Source organism: Choloepus didactylus, chromosome 16, assembly GCF_015220235.1.
Source record: "Choloepus didactylus isolate mChoDid1 chromosome 16, mChoDid1.pri, whole genome shotgun sequence".
Classification (NCBI taxonomy): Eukaryota; Metazoa; Chordata; class Mammalia; order Pilosa; family Megalonychidae; genus Choloepus; species Choloepus didactylus.
The window spans coordinates 23,601,259-23,619,879 of NC_051322.1; the positions used below are offsets into that span (position 1 = coordinate 23,601,259).

Consider the following 18,621-nt stretch of genomic DNA (forward strand, 5'->3'; position numbering starts at 1 on the left):
GATGGGTTAGTCAAATGACACAGTTTTAATATCAAACTAAAAAAGTTCATCTTCAAAATCAGAAAACTCAATAGAAGTTAAATGTCACAAAATAAAATCTTTATGCTTTATTCAGAGTTTCTATTTAATATGGTGTTGGAGGTATTAGCTAATACAATTTTGCAGAAGAAAGCAGTAAGAAGCATGATAATTGAAATGGAAGAAGTAAAACATCTCTATTTTCAAAAGTTATGATTATGCACATCTGAAAAACCTAAAAGAATCAATGAAAAAAACTTACAAAAAAAGAAAATTTTATAATAGTATCAGGTTATATATGTAACAAAAAATATCAATAGCATTAATATATACAAACAAAAAACAGTTAAAAGGTGCAGCGGAAGACCAATAAAATAAAGACATACCATATTCTTAGACAGGAACCACTGTTGAAAAATGTCAGTTCTCCCTAAGTTCTTAAGTTAAACAGAATCCCAAGAATTCCTTTTTCCCCCTCCTAGAGTTAGAGAAGGTGCTACTAAGTTCATTTGGAAAAACAAACAAGTAAGAATAGCCAGAACATTCAAAAAGAAAGGCTTGGTGAGAAGAAGAGGAGGGTACTAAATATTAACATATGATGTAGCTAGAGGTCAATGGAACAAAGTAGAAAATCTCCAAAATTGCACATGGAAACTCAGTGTACATTAAATGCTCTGGGGATAATCAATAGCCATATGGAAAAAATATATAGTATCCATTCGTCACATCATTGGGCAGGACCAATTTTCAATTGAATGGACATTTAAAGTAAAATAAGGGAAATGATAGAAGTAATAGAAGAAATAAGGGGGAATTCCTATAGTGAGGAAAATTTCTCTAATTTTGACACAAAATCCTGAAACAGTAAGAGAAAGAGTTGATAAATTGGATTATGAGTGGCAAACATGCTAAGTAAAGTAAAAAGAAAAAAAAAATGACAAACTAGGAAATACTTGGACCTTGCATCAGAGATAAATGGCTAATATCAATGGTCACAGAAAGGTGAGCCAGAGATAAGAACTGTTACTTAAAAAGAAATGCAGAAGATGCTTAGTCATTTGGGAGGGGTATGGGACTCTTGGCATTGGTGATGCTGTCTGACTCTTTTACTGTACTTTATCTTTTCTTTTGTTGCTTTTTAGCTGTTTTTTTTTCTTTTTTTTTTTTCTTTCTTTTTCTTGTTCTTTTGTCTCTCTACCTTTTTTGACTCTTCCTCTTTTTTTGTGGAAGAAATGGAAATGTCCTTATATTAGACACTGATGGTGGTGGTGAATGCATAAGTACGTGATTATACAGGGAGCCATCAATTGTTTACTTAGGATGGAATGTATGGTATGTGAACAAAACCATCTTAAAAAAAAAACGGGTTGATGAAGAAACCTTGAGGGCACTATATTGAGTGAAATAAGTCAGACACAATAGGACAAATATTGTATGGTCTCACTGATATGAACTAATTATAATATGTAAACTCATAGACGTGAAATATAAGTTACCAGGATATAGAAAGAGGCTAAAGAATGGTGAGCGGTTGCTTATTATGAGAAAAATGTTTAACTAGGTTGAACTTAGGTGTTTGGAAATGGACAGAGGTGATGGTAGCATGTTATTGTGAGAATAACTAACAGTGCTGAACAGTGTGTGAATGTGGTGGAAGGGGGAAGCTTAGAGTCACGTATGTCACCAGAAGGAAAGTTGGAGGTTAAAAGATGGGAATGTATAAAACAGTGAATCCTGTTGTGGGCAATGTCCATGATTAACTGTACAAATATTAGAAATCTCTTTCATGAATTAGAACAAATGAATGACACTATAACTAGAAGTTAATAATAGAGGGGTATACAGGGGAAAATATACCTACTGCAAACTACGTACCACAGCTAGTAGTATTTTAACATTCTTTCATCAACAGTAACAAATGCACTATACCAATAGTATGAGTCAATAATGGATGGGGGTTAGGGGTATGGGAGGATTTGAGTTTTCTTTTTTATTTTTATTTCTTTTCTGGAGTAATGAAAATGTTCTAAAAATTGAAAAAAAATTAATTGTGGTGATGAATGCACAGCTATGTGGTGGTGCCACGAGCAACTGATTGTACACTTTGGATGATTGTATGGTATGTGAATAATCTCAATAATATTGAACTTAAAAAAAAAAAAAAGAAATGCAGAAGATGCTTAGTCATTTGAAAAAGATGTTAAACTTGCTCCAAACAAACAAACAAAATACAAAATAACACAAAACTGATATTTCAATTCTTATATACCCAAGACAAAATTCCAAAAGCATGGCAATATGCTCTACTGGAAACGCAGGAAAACAGGCTCTCACACTACTGTTGAAGATGCACAATGGAACCCCCTCTGTGCTAAAGAACTTGGCAATATCTAACAAATTTACATTATGCATTTTCCCTTGGAACCAGCAATCCCATCTCCAGGAACGAATCCAAGATATATTGTAAAAAAAATGAAAAGACATATCACAAGGCTACGTGCAGCCCTATCCATAATATCAAAGACTGTGAACAACCCAAATGTCCATCAATAGGAAACTTATTGGATAAGACATAGTCCACCCACCAAATGGAATACTACACAGTTATTAAAGGGGGGCAGATATAAATTGTCTCCAGATTATGATCTCTAGGATATGGTAAGTGAAAAAGTGAGGTGAAAATAAGTGTGAATAGTGTGCAATTAGCTAAGGAAACGAGGTATATGGATAATACACATAATTGCTTATGTTACAAAAAGGAACAGGAGAATAAACAAAAAGAAATGATTACCAGTTAGGACAGAAAGGAAATAGAGCACATGAGAGGATGGAAACCAAACTTCTCTGAATACACTTTTTTTTTTTTAACTTTGGAATCATGTAAACATTTTACACAACTATAAAAACAAATTTTAAAGAAAATGTAAAAATTGATAGCAAAATGAAGCAAAATGAAACAAATGAACCTAAATGTATGAGGAACTAGTCTCAAGGGATTTTTAAGCACAATAATTTAACTTGTACATCTACAGTGGAACATGCCCATCTCTAGTGGAAAAGAACTGCAACAAACACACACAAACAAACAAAAAACACACTCACACAATGTCCTTAGTAATTATATTGTTTATGGTAGTGTTAATATTCTGAACTGTTATGTATGTATTCTGAGAAAAAGCAAATGAGTAATCACACAAATGTCATTTAGAACCAGGATTATAAGAGTGGGAGAAAGTAGGTACAGATATAACCTTACTGAAATTAAAAATTCTGAAATATAATGGTATATATCAGTATAAATTCAAAGTCTTATGTATATTTTAAGATACAATGAAAATGTGTATGCTTCTGTTCACCAAGAGACCCAGCAATAGTGAACAATCAAATAACAAAGAGCACCTCTAGCACTAAATTTGAGATCTTAAAACACCATTTTCCATAAGAAGGAAGCAAGGCTCCTTCATGAGCTGGTTCAGATCTGAGTCAGGAAATGCACAAGATAAGCCTAGAATATCTTGTCAGCAAGTGAGGTATCAAAGACTACTGGGGTCACAGCAAAAGGATTTGGGAACTGATTGAAGAGGCTCCCACTGACCAAAGATGGGACAATCTGAACAATGGTAAGAACAAAATCTACAATGGATCAAATCATGTTTCAATTCATGAATTCATAATAATACTTCCTTCATGAAAACTCAGGGTATCAAACAGTTGATTAGGGAGAATTTAATAAATGAAGGTTATGCTAGAATTTGAATATCAGGATTTGCCATTGTAATGAAAAGAAAGGCAAAGATCATCACAGTACAAATTCCCTAATTTCTTTCACAAACAAATTACAAGGTAAAGGGGAAAGGGGGGAGGTAAGAAGACAGGGGATAAAGAAAGTTGGGTATATAGGTAAGTAGGGACCCTACAGATTGAAAGAAATTTAAAAGGCATATCAACAAACTGCATTATAGGACTCATTTGAATTCTAAACGGAATAAACAAACACGTAGACTTGGAAAAAAAAAAAAAAGAACTTATGAGACAACTGGGGAAATATAAAAAGTGACTGATTTATTTGATAATATCAAGAAATTAGTTTTAATTTTTTAGGTATTATAATGGTATTGACTTTTTTTTTAAGCATCTTTATGTTTTAAGATACAAACTGAAATATTCATCACTGAGGTGATACTGTGTCTAAGAATTGCTTCAAAATAATTGGGTGGGATTGGGGAAGACAGGTATAGATAAAATAAGATTGATCATGAGTTGCTGAAGCTAGCATTACATTAAATTACTCTATTTTTACATATGTTTGAAGTATTCCAAAATAGAAAGTTTTTAAAAATTAAACAGGAAAGCACATATATCTTTCATCCAAACCAGTCCATGAAGTTAAGCCTAATATTCAAATAAATCATCTAACAAACCATCCCAACATCTCTATGCAGTAACTCCAAGAAGAATAAGAAAAAAAGATTTTCTGATTAAAGGTTAATTCAATTCCTTAAAATAATTCCTGTTGGATGTGTTTTCTCCCCAGCTGCCTACCTTCTTACCTACCAATCACTACTGAGGATGGTGTGGTACATAACAGAAAAGGAAGAGGTAAGCTTGCTTCTGTAAGAAGCATTTAAAAGTGTTTTGGTCAAAAGCAACAAAACAAAACAAGAATCTAACCCATCACGTTACTCTCCTCGTGTGTTTAAATGGTAAACTCCAAGAAAGCATACTTCCGCTGTTCACCATGATCATCCGTGAACCCCACAGGGCCATGAGCATGTGTAGCAACCTACTATGAAGCTCTATTACAAAAACACAGTGATTTTCTGAAGAAATAGTAAGAATTAATTCTCAGGATGCCATACAGAATCTTAAGAGTTGTAGAGAAACAGGAAGCTGTCCTGCGTAACAAATATTAGGAATTATCCTAAAGAAGGGTAAGTTTGTACTGACTATTTACTAACTGTATCACTGTGTGTGTGTTTATATGTATACGTCTATGAGAGTGGGGGGGAAGGGAGGATATCATTTGTTAGCCCAGGGAGGCGTTTAGTAAAGAGACAGTTCTGTAGTTTCCAGACGTGGTAGATAGAACTCCAGAGTGTTTCACCACACAAGAAATGAAGCATTTTTCACTTTAAAAAAAAAGAAAAAAAAAAAGAGGATTTAAACTCTCTAAAAAAACAATTTGATAGTTTTTAATCTGTTTTATATATTGGAACTCTGGCTAAGATTTCACATAAAAGTTTATTACCTAAAATGTTCGAAAAACACAAATTTGCTCATTCCCCTCATTTCACATAAAAAGAAACTTGTGATACAGATGAGGAAGTGCAGATGCTATTTTATCTATCTGGGGGTACAGCCAATTCATGGTGAAACAGGGTAAGGTGCCAGATCATCTGACGCCTTTCTTTCCACTGGACCTCCTGACCAATCATCTGATTTAGTAAATTAGTCACTTACACATCATTAGAAGAGTACTTTGAAAAAATAGAATTTTCCCCTAAGTTTTTTCATCTGATTTGGAAATTATGAAATGAATAAATATAGATCAATCCCTGGCTGAGAACACAATAGGGTTAGGAGAATCACCTTTCAAAACTCTCCCCTCCCGCCCCTCCTCTTGAGAACCACCACACTGGACTCCCTTCCTCACAGGAGTGCAGTGATGAATCAGAATGGACAAGGCTTCCAGCCCCAAGTGTCCCATCCACTTCTACCTGGGAAAAGCTTGGGATGCTCTCAAAATCCTGATGATAGCTTAAAAGTGGGTCACATCTGAGATTATGTAGTCACTTTAAACCCTAAGTAAATATTTCATTAAATGCACCATGACTCTGTAGCTTAAGATACAAATGCCTAAAGCATGACCTATCATCCAGAATTCAGAGATTCATTCCCAGTTTAGTTTCTCTGGCCTTGCTATTATTTGTTTTAAAGACTGAACTTTTGATTCAGGGGGAAAAAAAAAACAAAAAACAAAATATGAGTAAGCCATGCTAACCAACTCCCTGGGAAAGAGTAAAGGAAAAACCTTCTTCACCTGATGCCTGAGATATAATGGTATCTCAAAAATAAGCTAATGTATATATTTCTACACTCACGCTATCTTAAAATAGCTCAATCATGTTTAATTATTAGACGGATGTAATTTAATCATATGTCTTAAAGTCAGCAGGGATATTCATGTGTTAAGAACCATCCCTCCTCTTCTATGCCCATTTCCCAAAGCTGGCTCTTCTCTAGTCTAAGTTCTCATCATCTTTTCCTAGTAAAATGTAAAGTCCTTTCATAAGGAGCACAAAAAAGAACTGTGATTATAGTACTGACAATGACTGTGGAAACAATTTTTCAAAACAACAAGCAATAAAATAGGTGATTGCCGTTGTTCTCATCTCTAAATCAAGCAAGGAAAATCTTTTCAAGTGATAGTAAGTTTTATAGAATCCAGAAAATATGTATAGAAAAATTATAAAAATACTAAGTACTGTTACAGATGACTGGATTGGCATTTAACAGGCTGAAAGAAACAGATCAATCTCAATCTTGCTGGGGTCAATTCGGGTGCTCAAACCAATAAAATAAATTTTTTTCTTTATGTTTGTGTACTAGAGGTGCTAAAATATTAACCAAGTCTGCAAATGTCATGCATGATGAAACCATTTATAAATATTAAAACACATTTAAAATACATATTTTTATCAGAATTAATGTAATAAAAATAGATAATATAAGTAATAAATCATTAGGACAATATTACTAAGGAAAAATAAAATACAATATAAATATAAAACATCATTTTTTTAAAAAATGGGAAGGGAGAATGGATTAAGCAGATATTTTAGTATAATTTGATCAATTTAATCTCAGACATTATAAACCACACTAGAACAAAGTCTACCATTAACTATTACAATCAAAATATTAAGGTAAAATAGGTTTACATAATTTTCTTACAGTAATTTTAAAGTTACTGTTTTCTCCCAAACCATATGATTTATTCTGTCACGTGCAGATCACAAGGTTTTGAAATAAAATTAAAACAATGTAAATACATATAATGACCAATCAGCAATAAAGAAATAATAAAATTAGAAATGTGGTATAAAATTGTAAATTTCTCACAACCCAAGAAAAACTGGATTTGTGCATATTCAGCTTCTGAGATCTAAAATGTCAGAATATTATCAGCTCAGATTTTTATTCTGTAAAAATATGTTGAACAGAACTGAGTTGAACAGAACTCTGAAAATCTGTACTAGAATTATCTGTATCAGAATAAAGAAAATTTATATTTAAAAGCTTACTAAACATTTGTTCTATTACAAAGACATGTTCCCGTATTCGTGTGCAATGTTTTGTAAAGTATTTTATTTGCATCAGCATTATAAATTTTTGTTCTTCAGCAAATCAGCAAGAGACTAATGGCACAAATCAATATCATACTCTTCAGAGCAACTAATATTGGGTCATTTATTATAGCAAAGGCCACTAGAAACTCAGCTAAAGGTATATCAGGCATTTCCATTTGAACACCACTTTCTTTAAAAAAAAAAAAAAGGAAAGAAAAACAATGTCACAGGTTGAAAGAGCTTTTCTTTTATAAAATAATCTTCATAGGCTTAAGTACCTTTAACTTCTTCAAGCACATAGCAAATGTACAAACACCTCAAATAAAGTCAGTCATGTCTCTCAGGACCTTGCCACCAACTACAACTTTTAGGAGAGAGAACACATTTCTGCATTAAAGGCAAGGGGAAGGAGAGACTTGTGAAAGAGACAAAGAAGGGGACATGAGAAAATGTTTGATATTATTTCAATCCTTACAGCTCCAGAAGCTTTTCAACAGGAGCCAGACAATTACCACTCTTGCCTAAGTGGGATGAGAGGGAAAGAGGCAGGCAAGGGGGTCTCCACACGATGGAATTCCTTCATCTCTCCTCACTGTTATACAAGAGGCAAGTTGTAACCCAGCTCCTACTGATAACGGAAAGCCAGACTGTTAGCTACATTTTTATACTGCCTCTTTTACAGAGGAGTTCCCTGACAGCAGGACGTAGCTCAATCCTGTGGCATTGCTAACTTATGGCATCAATCGATAAGAGTTTTCTGTTTATTTTTACTCTACTTTACTTAGAAGTAAAGTCTAAACAACCAACCCATCCAGCGATGCTTTCATTTTTTAATTTGTCACCTTACTACTCAAATTGCCAAGATTTGTAGAATGGATATGAAGACAATTACAAGAATATTAACTATTACCTCAAAGCACTCAAATCGCTGAAACCAAAGGATATTCTTTTAGATACTTGTGACCAATTAAGAAGAAATTTCATTGTTATTACGTTAGGCTAGTGGCCAAATATAGTTAAGTACAACCGTTTAATGCTGTTAAATACATGATCAGTATAGAGTGTTTAAAATTAAGCTCAATAGCTCTGACACTCTGGAAGTAAAAAGAGGAACAGATCCCTTAGGTCACAATGAAACCCTGCAAACAGATACAATACCGATAAAGTGTGCTTTGCATAACATAATTTGTCTCAAGACAAACGCTTTCTGCCTCACAATATAAAAATTCCCACAGCACATATTTATATAAGTACTTATATTTATATAAGTACTTTTTGTGCATATCACTCAGTCAGAATTTAATACTTTTCCTTTCTACTCACAATGCACAAGCATTTCCAAATGGCTTTGTGAACACTAGACAACTATTCCAAATATTTCTAAGGAACCTCATCCTTCGGCTGATTTGCAAAATAGGTATTACAAAAGGAATATTTTAGAAATATCAGTTCTTCAAGAGTAACCAAATTGTTTTTCCTTCTTAACTAGAATATTCTGACCCCCAAAGAAAGATGTATCCAAAATACAACAAAAGACAGGCGAGAAAGCAGAATGTGAGCAGCCAGCAGGGACACCACAAAGTGCTTACACTAAAGCCTGGGTATTTTTTCATCAGGGAGACTTCATTTGTAGTCAATTTACTCTCTGTTTATATTTTTCTCAAATAAGCTTGGTTATCTGGCTTCCACACTCCAAGAACATTAGAAATAAAAAATAAGAAGAGACAATAAGAAGACAAGGAAGAATAATTATTTTACATATAGAATATGAAATGCAAGAGGCATATCGATCTGGGACTTGCATGTTCAGATAAGCAGGGCCACACTTTTCAATAAAGCAAGTGGCTGTAATTTCACAGCACAAGCCAAAACAACAATTCTGATTACTGAGAAGAGGTTTTAAAAGCCAGAGCTACATACAATTACCTTCCTGAAATATTCCAACAAAAACGGTTAAAATTAAAAAAAAAAAATCCAAGCACCTAGTGATTTTTAAACCTTCAGTTATCCAGAAAGTCATTCCCAAGATTGTCTCAGGCTATTCCAAATAACTGAGGCATTTATAAAAAAAGGAAGGAATACTGTGTAGTTTAAGGTCTTTGGGGTGGAAGGACTCAATTAACTTAAATCATATTTATCAGAACCTCTCCCTGTCCTTTCCCAGCCTCTCCCCAACAACAAACACTGAAAATACCTGCCTACCAAAAAATACACTAATATTTAAAGTATTTTTACCAGTTACAATATACTTTTCCACTACCTCTATAATATATAGTTCCATCTTACCTTCTTACATATTGTTGGTCCAACCACATTTGTGCTCAGAATGACCATTATTTTATAATCATCAGAAAAGTGACTTCAATTCCAGGTTAAAATAGGTATTACAGTGGGTCTTGCTGAAAGTCAAACCCAAAACACTTAATAGGAATGTCTTTCGTTGAACAAAGAAATCCTATTCTGTTTCCAAGGGGGTTAAAAAAGACGAGCCTAACCCCGGTAACCTTAATACAAAAGGAAGCTAAAAAGGCAGGGACTCAATAAGAACAAAGGATTGTGTTTCCGATGACATCAATATGTATTAAACACGATGTTACACATCCTTCTATCAATATCTGAGGTGACAAATTTGCAAATTAATACATTAGCCATAACTGCATAAAATTACAACCGCACCCTCTTTAGAAGAGGTTTTGATTTATATAATGGTTGTGACTTTTACGTGTTTAATGTCTCTGAAACTAAAGGAGGAGATGAGCCACTATGAGCAACCAGAATACAATGTACAGGAAATAATTACACGTGTGACCTCATGCCCTTTAAGGTCACTCTGCAACGCAGGCCAAAGCAGATGAGGAACCATCACCATTTACCTCTCAGCAGTCACTGCCCGGAATGAAGGGCAAGTGTGGGTATATTTCATAAACTAGCAGGTGCCTGACCTCCTAAAAAAGTCAATTATCAAAATACTACATGCAGAATGTCACAAATAAGAAATATATAAAATTCGGTTCCCCAAAACATCTTCCCTTTAAAATAAATCTCAGATAATTTCTAACATTTTACCTTCATTGAATAATACAGCAATGTCTCTTTAGTAAGAATAATCAACAGAATTTTAAAAAATGTTTGGAACATTAAAAGTGATAATAAATACTATGCTCAAGAATGATGAGTTGGAAAACATTGGCAATATTTATAGAATTCAGTATTATAAGAATATTTGCTCTATTTATAACTCAAGTCCTACACCCATCAGAATAAGAATCACAATGCTCTTATCCACAAATTTTCTATCAGAAACTGGGCATCAAAAATTTACATACTGACTGCATTTGGAAGGGATAAAATAATGTTTGCTTAGTGGTTCAAGGACAGAGCTCCATACCCTGAAGCAAAATTCTCCTATCACTCCAACAGGACTTGGTTCTTACCAAAATCTGTGAACTGGCTTTTCAGTTACGGCAGATGACTGCTCCCTTTTCCTCCCCGTCTACTGTCAGAATCCCAGGCAATAGAAATTAAAGTGAATTCTGAGGCAGCAGCAGTAAGGAGGACAAAACTACAGAAGCCAGGGTAGGAAAGGAAAGGATACAACCAGCCAACATATACTAATATTAATCACTGTGCTGGACATTTTACAAAAAGTTTCTCATTTAGTCCTCTCAGCAATCCTGAGAAGTGGGCAGAGAACCTGGCAGCAGCAATAATGTCATCTGGGCAATAATGAACAAGAGTTAACCTCTAGTTTGGCAGGTGTGGGGAAGAGAAAGTAACTTATGGACTTTGGTTCTTCATTATAACCCAGTTATCGCTTCAAGCAACAATCTTTGGCAAATGGGTTATCAGAAGTAAAGAAGCATGGTTTCACAACTACACTGTCGTGGCCCACCCCCACTCACCAACCACTTTTTTTTTTTCTCATCCATATAGCTCACATGCTACTTAATCATTTCCCCTCAATGCACCCCAGCTAAGCTATCCTCAGTCCCCTCCAACTGTCTGGTGGTAGAGGGAACACACAGGAGAGTCCAAATTATGTGAGCAGGAATGAGCAGCAGGGAGGTGAAGTGTTCCAGGAATTCAAAACTGGCCACGATTTTTTCATATTGACTGGCATCTTCTGGTATTTTGTTTAGATATATCATCCAATAAAAGTCTTACAGATTTGTTTGAGAATCTAAAGAAAAGCAGTAGGCCAGAAGCCAGATAACATGAATTCCTATCTTCTCCTAGTTCAATCACTTACTGACTGTGAACCCAGGGAAAATCACTGCCCACTTTAAGCCTTAGACTTCAGATCTCTAAGATGAGATTGTCTAACATGGCTTCAGGTAAGAGTATTTTCTGAGTTTAAGACAAACATCTAACAAAAGGACTCTTAGAACAAAGCTTGGTCCTAAGTTAGGAGATGCCAATATTGCTTAGGCTATTATTGCATATTTTTAAATGTTTAGGATGATTAAATTATAAGAAAATAAGTAATGCATTCATTACCAGATATATTGTTTAATATTTTACCTGCTTTCATGATTGAATTCTGAAATTAGATTTTAAGTTTCTAAAACAATGCTTAATGCTGCAATTTGCTATAATAATCACCTACTCAAACGTTAATGACAATTGTAGAGGTGATTTCACTAAAAGCACGTGGATGGCAGGTGTAGGCTGTCCACCAACTGGCTCCTAACCTTTTGATCCCGTTGGCCAGCAAACCTGTTCAACAGTCCTATGTGGTCAATCCTCATTTGTTTTATGCTTTCTTTTCCTTTCATATGTTCAGAATTCCCACCCCTTTCACCTGACATCCTATTATTAAAATAGAAAGCTCCCAGTAAAGCAAACTAAAATTAATTTTACACTCAGTCAATATAAAGGTTCAAGAAAAGATTTAATACATTTTATCAGGAGTTGTTAGTGTGTGCTATTTTAGATATGTGCAGAATGCATTTTTCTTTATTTCTTTTTGGTTATAAACAGAAAGTGCCAAGATTAAAATTCTAAGTGAGTCAGTGTGTGCTCAGTTAATTTATAAATCCATGAAACTATAACAAAATACATGGACTTTAATTACTTAAATAGAAAGGTTTAAATTTGACCTAAGAGCAATCTAGTTAGCGTTTATTAAACTACAATGAGAACCATCAAAGAGTAATTTTCTAAGATATTTTTCTGCCCTTTTGTTGCTGTTGCTAAATTTAATATGGTTGGAAAGGACCCTATCTGAAAGCACTATTAGTTAAGCCAAATATTTGCACATTTCTCCATGTCCACCTCCATTCCCAATGGATTCAAGAAAGTCAAGGGAAGCAGGATTGAATAAATAGTGGTTAAGAGAATGAGTTTTGGTGTCTAACTACGACTTAGTAACTGAGACCTTCAGAAAGTTCTTTAATCTCTCTTGGCCTCAGTTAACACATCTACAAAAAAATAAAGAGGGATAAGAGAACCTATTTTACACAGTTATTGCAATGGTTTAAACGAAATTATATAGACCAAGTACTTTGCATAAAGCCTGACACAGAAAAAATATTCAATTAATGGTAGGTATTATCATTTTACTTATACTGTATGCTCTGTTTTGAATCAGTTATGTACCCCATAAAAGATTATGTTCTTTTAATCTACTCTTGTGGGGGCAGACCTATTGTGGATGGGATCTTTTGATTAGGTTGTGGAGATGGACCCCACCCAACTGTGGGTGGGACTTTTTCATTATATTATTTCCATGAAGGTGTGACTCTGCCCATTCAAGGCAGACCTTAATTACTTTACTGGAGTCCTTAAGAGAGCTTAGGGAGAAAGACAGAGCGAGAGAGCTTAGAGCCAATACAGTCCCAGAAGCTTGGAGATGCAGACAGAAAGGCATTTGGAGATGCTAAGCTAGGAGCTGAAGCCCAGAGTTTGCCCTGGAGAAGCTAAATGAAAATCCACAGATGCTTAAAGGGAAAGCCACTGGAATCAGAAGCAGAAAGCAATGCAACCCGGGAACAAAGGACCAGCAGATGCCAGCCACGTGCCTTCCCAGTTGACAAAGGTGTTCTGGACACCATCGGCCTTTCTTCAGTGAAGGTATCCGCTTGTTGATGCCTTAGTTTGGACCCTTTTATGGCCTTAGAACCGTAAATTTGTAACCTAATAAATCCCCTTTATAAAAGCCATTCCATTTCTGGTATATTGCATTCCAGCAGCTTTAGCAAACCAGAACAGTGTATCCTCCCTGGATTTGCTAACAGACTTTTCATCTCAATACTCTCACCAAGCCTAGTAACATATGTATTTTTATCATTGCTTCAGGGAGTAATTTGTGGCAATATTATGCTTTTACCTTCGAGCTAACTCATTCCTTTCTTTCCAGGAAAAAAAAAATGGCATCCACTCTAATTGTTAAGGCACCTCTCTTCCCAAATTGTCAAGGATATAGCACTGTACTAATCTTTGATGTTTTCCTTAGTCCTTTATAAGCAATCTATAATCAAGGTTTAAAAATTATATTCAATTCTGCCATAGCTACATATAGGACTGGGCTGCATAACCCTATTTATCACAGCCTCTCAGCTATTTATCCTACTTTAATCCATCCCCCATTTTATACTAGTCCATTAAATAAAGAGATCTTGAAAATGTTTCTCAATATTTCCATAATAGCATTCTCCTTTTAAAAGAATCTTTAGTGATTTGCTAGTGTCTAGTTTCATCCTAAAACAATTCTAGAGATCATACTCTTATCTTTTATCACTTACCCTTGATATACCTTTTAGATTATCTGATTTCTTACATTTCTTCTCCAGTTACTTCATTAGCAGTGTTACATCTCTCCAACTCGAGTGTAACTGCTTTGTAACTCTATGTCATTTTCTATTTCTCTTTTGACCCTCAAAATATTTAGTACAGTACTACGCTCAGAGTTTGTTCTTAAATTGGGGGTTCTTCCATTCAATTCCATTTTCAGGAATATTATAAAGTTAATACTACACATTACTGAACAAACAGTATTGTTTCACACTATTTGTTGAAATAAGAAAGCATAGTTTCTCTCATTAATATCTTATTTTTGTTAACCATTTTTTTCTGGATATTTATTTTAAAAACCTACACATATTTAAACAGGAATTTTAAACCTAATACATAGAGTCCTTTGGACTCTAAAGATCCCCTTGGTCTTTCAATTTCATTTCCTTTTATCAAAATGGAAAAAGTCCTGGTAAGCAAATGAAAACAATACTCACTCAATTCAGTAAATATAGATTAAATAATTTTAATTGGAGTTAATAATGTGTGAAATTTTGGTTATATGCAAAATGTTTGTATTTTTATAGATTATGAGTGTATTTATTTTATAACAAATGTATAGTGCTTACTATGGACTAGGCACTATTCCATGTGCTTAACAAAGGTTATCACAATCTATACTCATAATAACCTTATTAAGTACGACTACCATCTTCATTTTATCTGTGAGGAATCTGAGGCTAAGAAAAGTTAAACAAAGAGCCCAAGGTAACATAACTAATTACTAAACAATCACTATAGTCACCATTGACAAAGATCTGGAAGAGTTAGACAAGTTAAAACAATTGGTTCCTAACCATTTCTTAATTTTGTTTTTCATTTCCATCATGTACAATCATGAACTGTCTGTCTGAACATGTATGATGAATATCTCATAAATAAGAATAGCTGATATTGGCAAAAGGTCATCTAAAATGAATCAACCTAAAACCCAGGCCAGATTTTCACAGTAAACAGATTGTTTAAAGATGGAGGATATATCTTTAGAAAAAAAAAAAAAAAAAAAAAAAAAAAAACTGATTTATTTTATCTTAGAATCAAAATTTAGTTTAAGATTTTAATTGTGAACTCTTTTTTTAGAAGAACAAAGAATGAATCTAATGATGAATTGGGGATACAACATCCTTTCTTGAAAAGAAAAAAATATTATAGCACAGTACAACCCTTCTTTAATGCACATTTGACTTACTAGCATGATTACAAAGGATGTCATTTTTGCAAAAAATATTCAAAAGTTTCAACAATTTTTCCCAAAGTCTTTCCCAATCCATTTAATGTATACTCTTTCTGGAAAAACCCATTAGTCAAAATCCTTCCTACTTTTTAAATTTTTCAATAATAAACTGGTCTAACTCTACCAGATCTCTATTTTTCAAGGATTCATAATTCACAACTTCAACTTGTAAGGGACCTATTTTATATTTGCACTTGAGTATCATCAGAGGAGCCATCTAATAAGCTGGCACTCACAAGCATAACAATGCAATGGGCAGAGACAGATGCTAGAGTTAAAAAGGGTAGGATGCCTTTGAGATTGCTCTATAGCTACTCGAACTGTGCTTTGAGGGTCTTCACTTTTTTGAATATACCCTATATTGCATAATAAGGAAAGAACTGAAACTGTAGAACTGTTACCCATAACAATTTTTGAAATTACTTATATAAGTGTTGTTGAGCTGTATATCGAAAGTTAACACCCTTCTGTATGTAGGCTGTATTTTACAATGGAAATAGCTGACATTGTGGAACTGTGACCCATGACATGCTTTGAGATTTGCTAACTATTTGTTAAGTAGTACTTTGTAAGTTATCACTGTTATGTACATATGTTAAAGTTCACAACAAAAAAATGCATTTAAAAAAAAAGTGTAGGATGCTTGATTGGGGATTAATTTTACAAGGGTCCAGTCTGTTAGCAAAATTTTGATCTTAGATAACTTTTGCTTCCTTATCAAACTTCAAACTGTAAAGATTCAGAAAATGAATAAGCAGAAATTGGGGATTCCTTGTTTTTACTTTAAGTTAGATGATTCACTTTTATGGATAGAGAGTAGCATGCTGATTTGTGACTTCTGGTACTTTTTCTATACATGCATGCAATGCTTTGTAGAAAGCATGAGAACTCTTACGTGATATGACGTGGTCCATGTACTGAGGTAAATAGGGAGCCCAGGCATCGATGGCCTCCTTCCGTCCTGCCTGCTCAATTCTTCTCAGCTCTGCTAGAAGCAGGGCCTGTGCAGCTTCTCTTACCTAAGATGATCACAGATCCAAATGTAAAAAAAGAAAGTGTACCAGTTGGTGAGGTGAGTGTTTATCATAAACAAAAAAGTTCATAATGAAACACACTTACTAAATACAAACAATACATTTTATTTAAATAAGAAAAACTCCTAGCTAAATTATGAGTTAAGTTAAACTGTAACAAATTGGGTGCTTGGATATTCATCGGATATTTTAATTAATGATCTCACTGAAGAATATTTTAACACAAATGGGCAGAACTATGTGAACATTTAATCAGCTTTGGGTTTAAAACTTCATTTTCCAAAAACTTTAAAAATATTCTTGCAGTTTAATATAGCATTTTCAATATTTAAATTTCCATATAAATATTATTTCTAAAAGTCACTGTTGGAGCTATTAAATTTGTTTTCTCTTTTAGCCTGAAGAAATTTACCCTTATCTAGTGAATTTTTTTACATTATATTAAGTAGGCACTGTTTACACAAACATGTAGGTATAAATCCACATTATGATTTATATATACCTAAGACATACTTAAATAAGTTGTTTTTAACAAATAAGTTAATATATTCCTATATAATGGCATAACCACTTTTATTTCTATAGAGGAAAACCATTTTTCAAAACTATATTATCTCAATAGGGTGGTATGGGAATCCTGTATTTAATGCATGATTGTTTTGTAAACCTGTAACTTCTCTAGTAATTAAAAAAAAAATCTTAATTTTTCTTTCATTGTGGCACACAACTTGTATTTTGCAGTTTTAGTTTAGTTTTTTTTTTTATTTTGACAAAAGTTCCATAGGCATGAGCTCTAAGCATCTAGTCAATTATCAAAGCAATGAACCAATCAATTTTTTAACAATTCACAACTGAAAAGGCAACTCAGCAGCATCTGAATACAAGGCTTCCTGAAAGCTGTTTTCAAGTACAATTGGCTTTTGGAGTGAATTCAAATACAATTCAATGCAAAAATCATGAAATTTTGCAATGCTGTAATCCCACTTAGAGTTAAGGGAAGAGAGCCCAGGAAAGGGTCAAATATAAATGTTACTTATATTTGGCAGATTAAAAATCTTGAATGATAACAAACTGCCACAGCTATGTAGGTCAAATGCCATATTAAGGAAAATCTCTATAAACTGTTTCCCAGTTCCTGGTGGTATTACATGCCAAGCAATATCTAACACAGCATATGCCCATTAACACGAAGTAATAGCTACCACTTATTGAGCTCCTATGTGCCAACTCCGTACTTACTGTTTTATTTACATTATCTTATTGGATCCTGATACAATCCCATGAAGAATATATTATTATCCCCACTTTATAAATGAGCCTCAAATAAGTTAAGTAAATTGCCCAGGGTCACAAAGTTAATAATTAGTAGAACTGATATTTAAACCCACGCATCTTCTAATTCCAAAGACCTTCTCCTACTGCTATAATACATAACCGCCATTGGACTATGGATATTCACTTAGAATTTGATTCATGTGATTATACCTGTCTGTGTGATTTGGAGGTAGGTAGATATTATGCACATGTGTATGTACACATGTATGTATACAATATGTAAATAAATAAATACTTAAGAAAGTTCCATAGAGTACACGAAATTTTTTTTTTTTATCAAATAGCCACTGGACTAAAGAAAAAACAAAACCATTTGAAACATTATTGTTTATATACAAATTGAAAGAGAAAAACATGGAAATCACTAATCCATAATTTTTTTACAAAATAAACAGGTGATAACACAAAGTAGATAAACATTAACATTTTTGTTCAATCTGTCTAATGCCTTTTTACATTTTTTTAACATTTTTATTTTCTGTGAATATCACCTTGACATTACCTCCAAACATCGATCTTGCCATCTCCGAGCCAGCATCTCTAGAAGTGGTGGCCTAAATTTGTCTAATCCCAGCAGGTCTGGCAGCATAACACAGTGCATAGCAGCCAACTGACTCCATCCTGTTAAAATGTAATATATTACAAATACTTTATATATTTTTCTTTCACTAATTCAAAGGTTTTTCTTTAAGTATATAAAAAAAGATAGACCCACTAAATTGTTACAAAGGATTTCAATTTGTTATTAGATATTTTGCACGAAGAATTACACTAAATGTATTTCATCTCCAAATCATGTATCTAATACCTAAAAGAACTCTCAAAGTCTAAAACAAATAAAAATAAATATCTACATAAA

At 33.6% G+C, this 18,621-nt stretch overlaps 1 protein-coding gene across 4 annotated transcripts in view; it reads right to left on the reverse strand.

The window, feature by feature from the left end:
- The window catches only part of WDR7 (WD repeat domain 7), a 430,734-nt gene that overhangs the window by 255,017 nt on the left and 157,096 nt on the right, over positions 1-18,621 (reverse strand). For all 4 annotated transcript variants that reach the window (XM_037806351.1, XM_037806353.1, XM_037806352.1 and 1 more), the window contains 2 exons: positions 18,265-18,383; positions 16,289-16,412 (listed from right to left, as the gene is read on the reverse strand). In XM_037806351.1, coding sequence (XP_037662279.1) covers positions 16,289-16,412; positions 18,265-18,383 — 243 coding nt within the window. The remainder of the gene's footprint in view (positions 1-16,288; positions 16,413-18,264; positions 18,384-18,621) is intronic.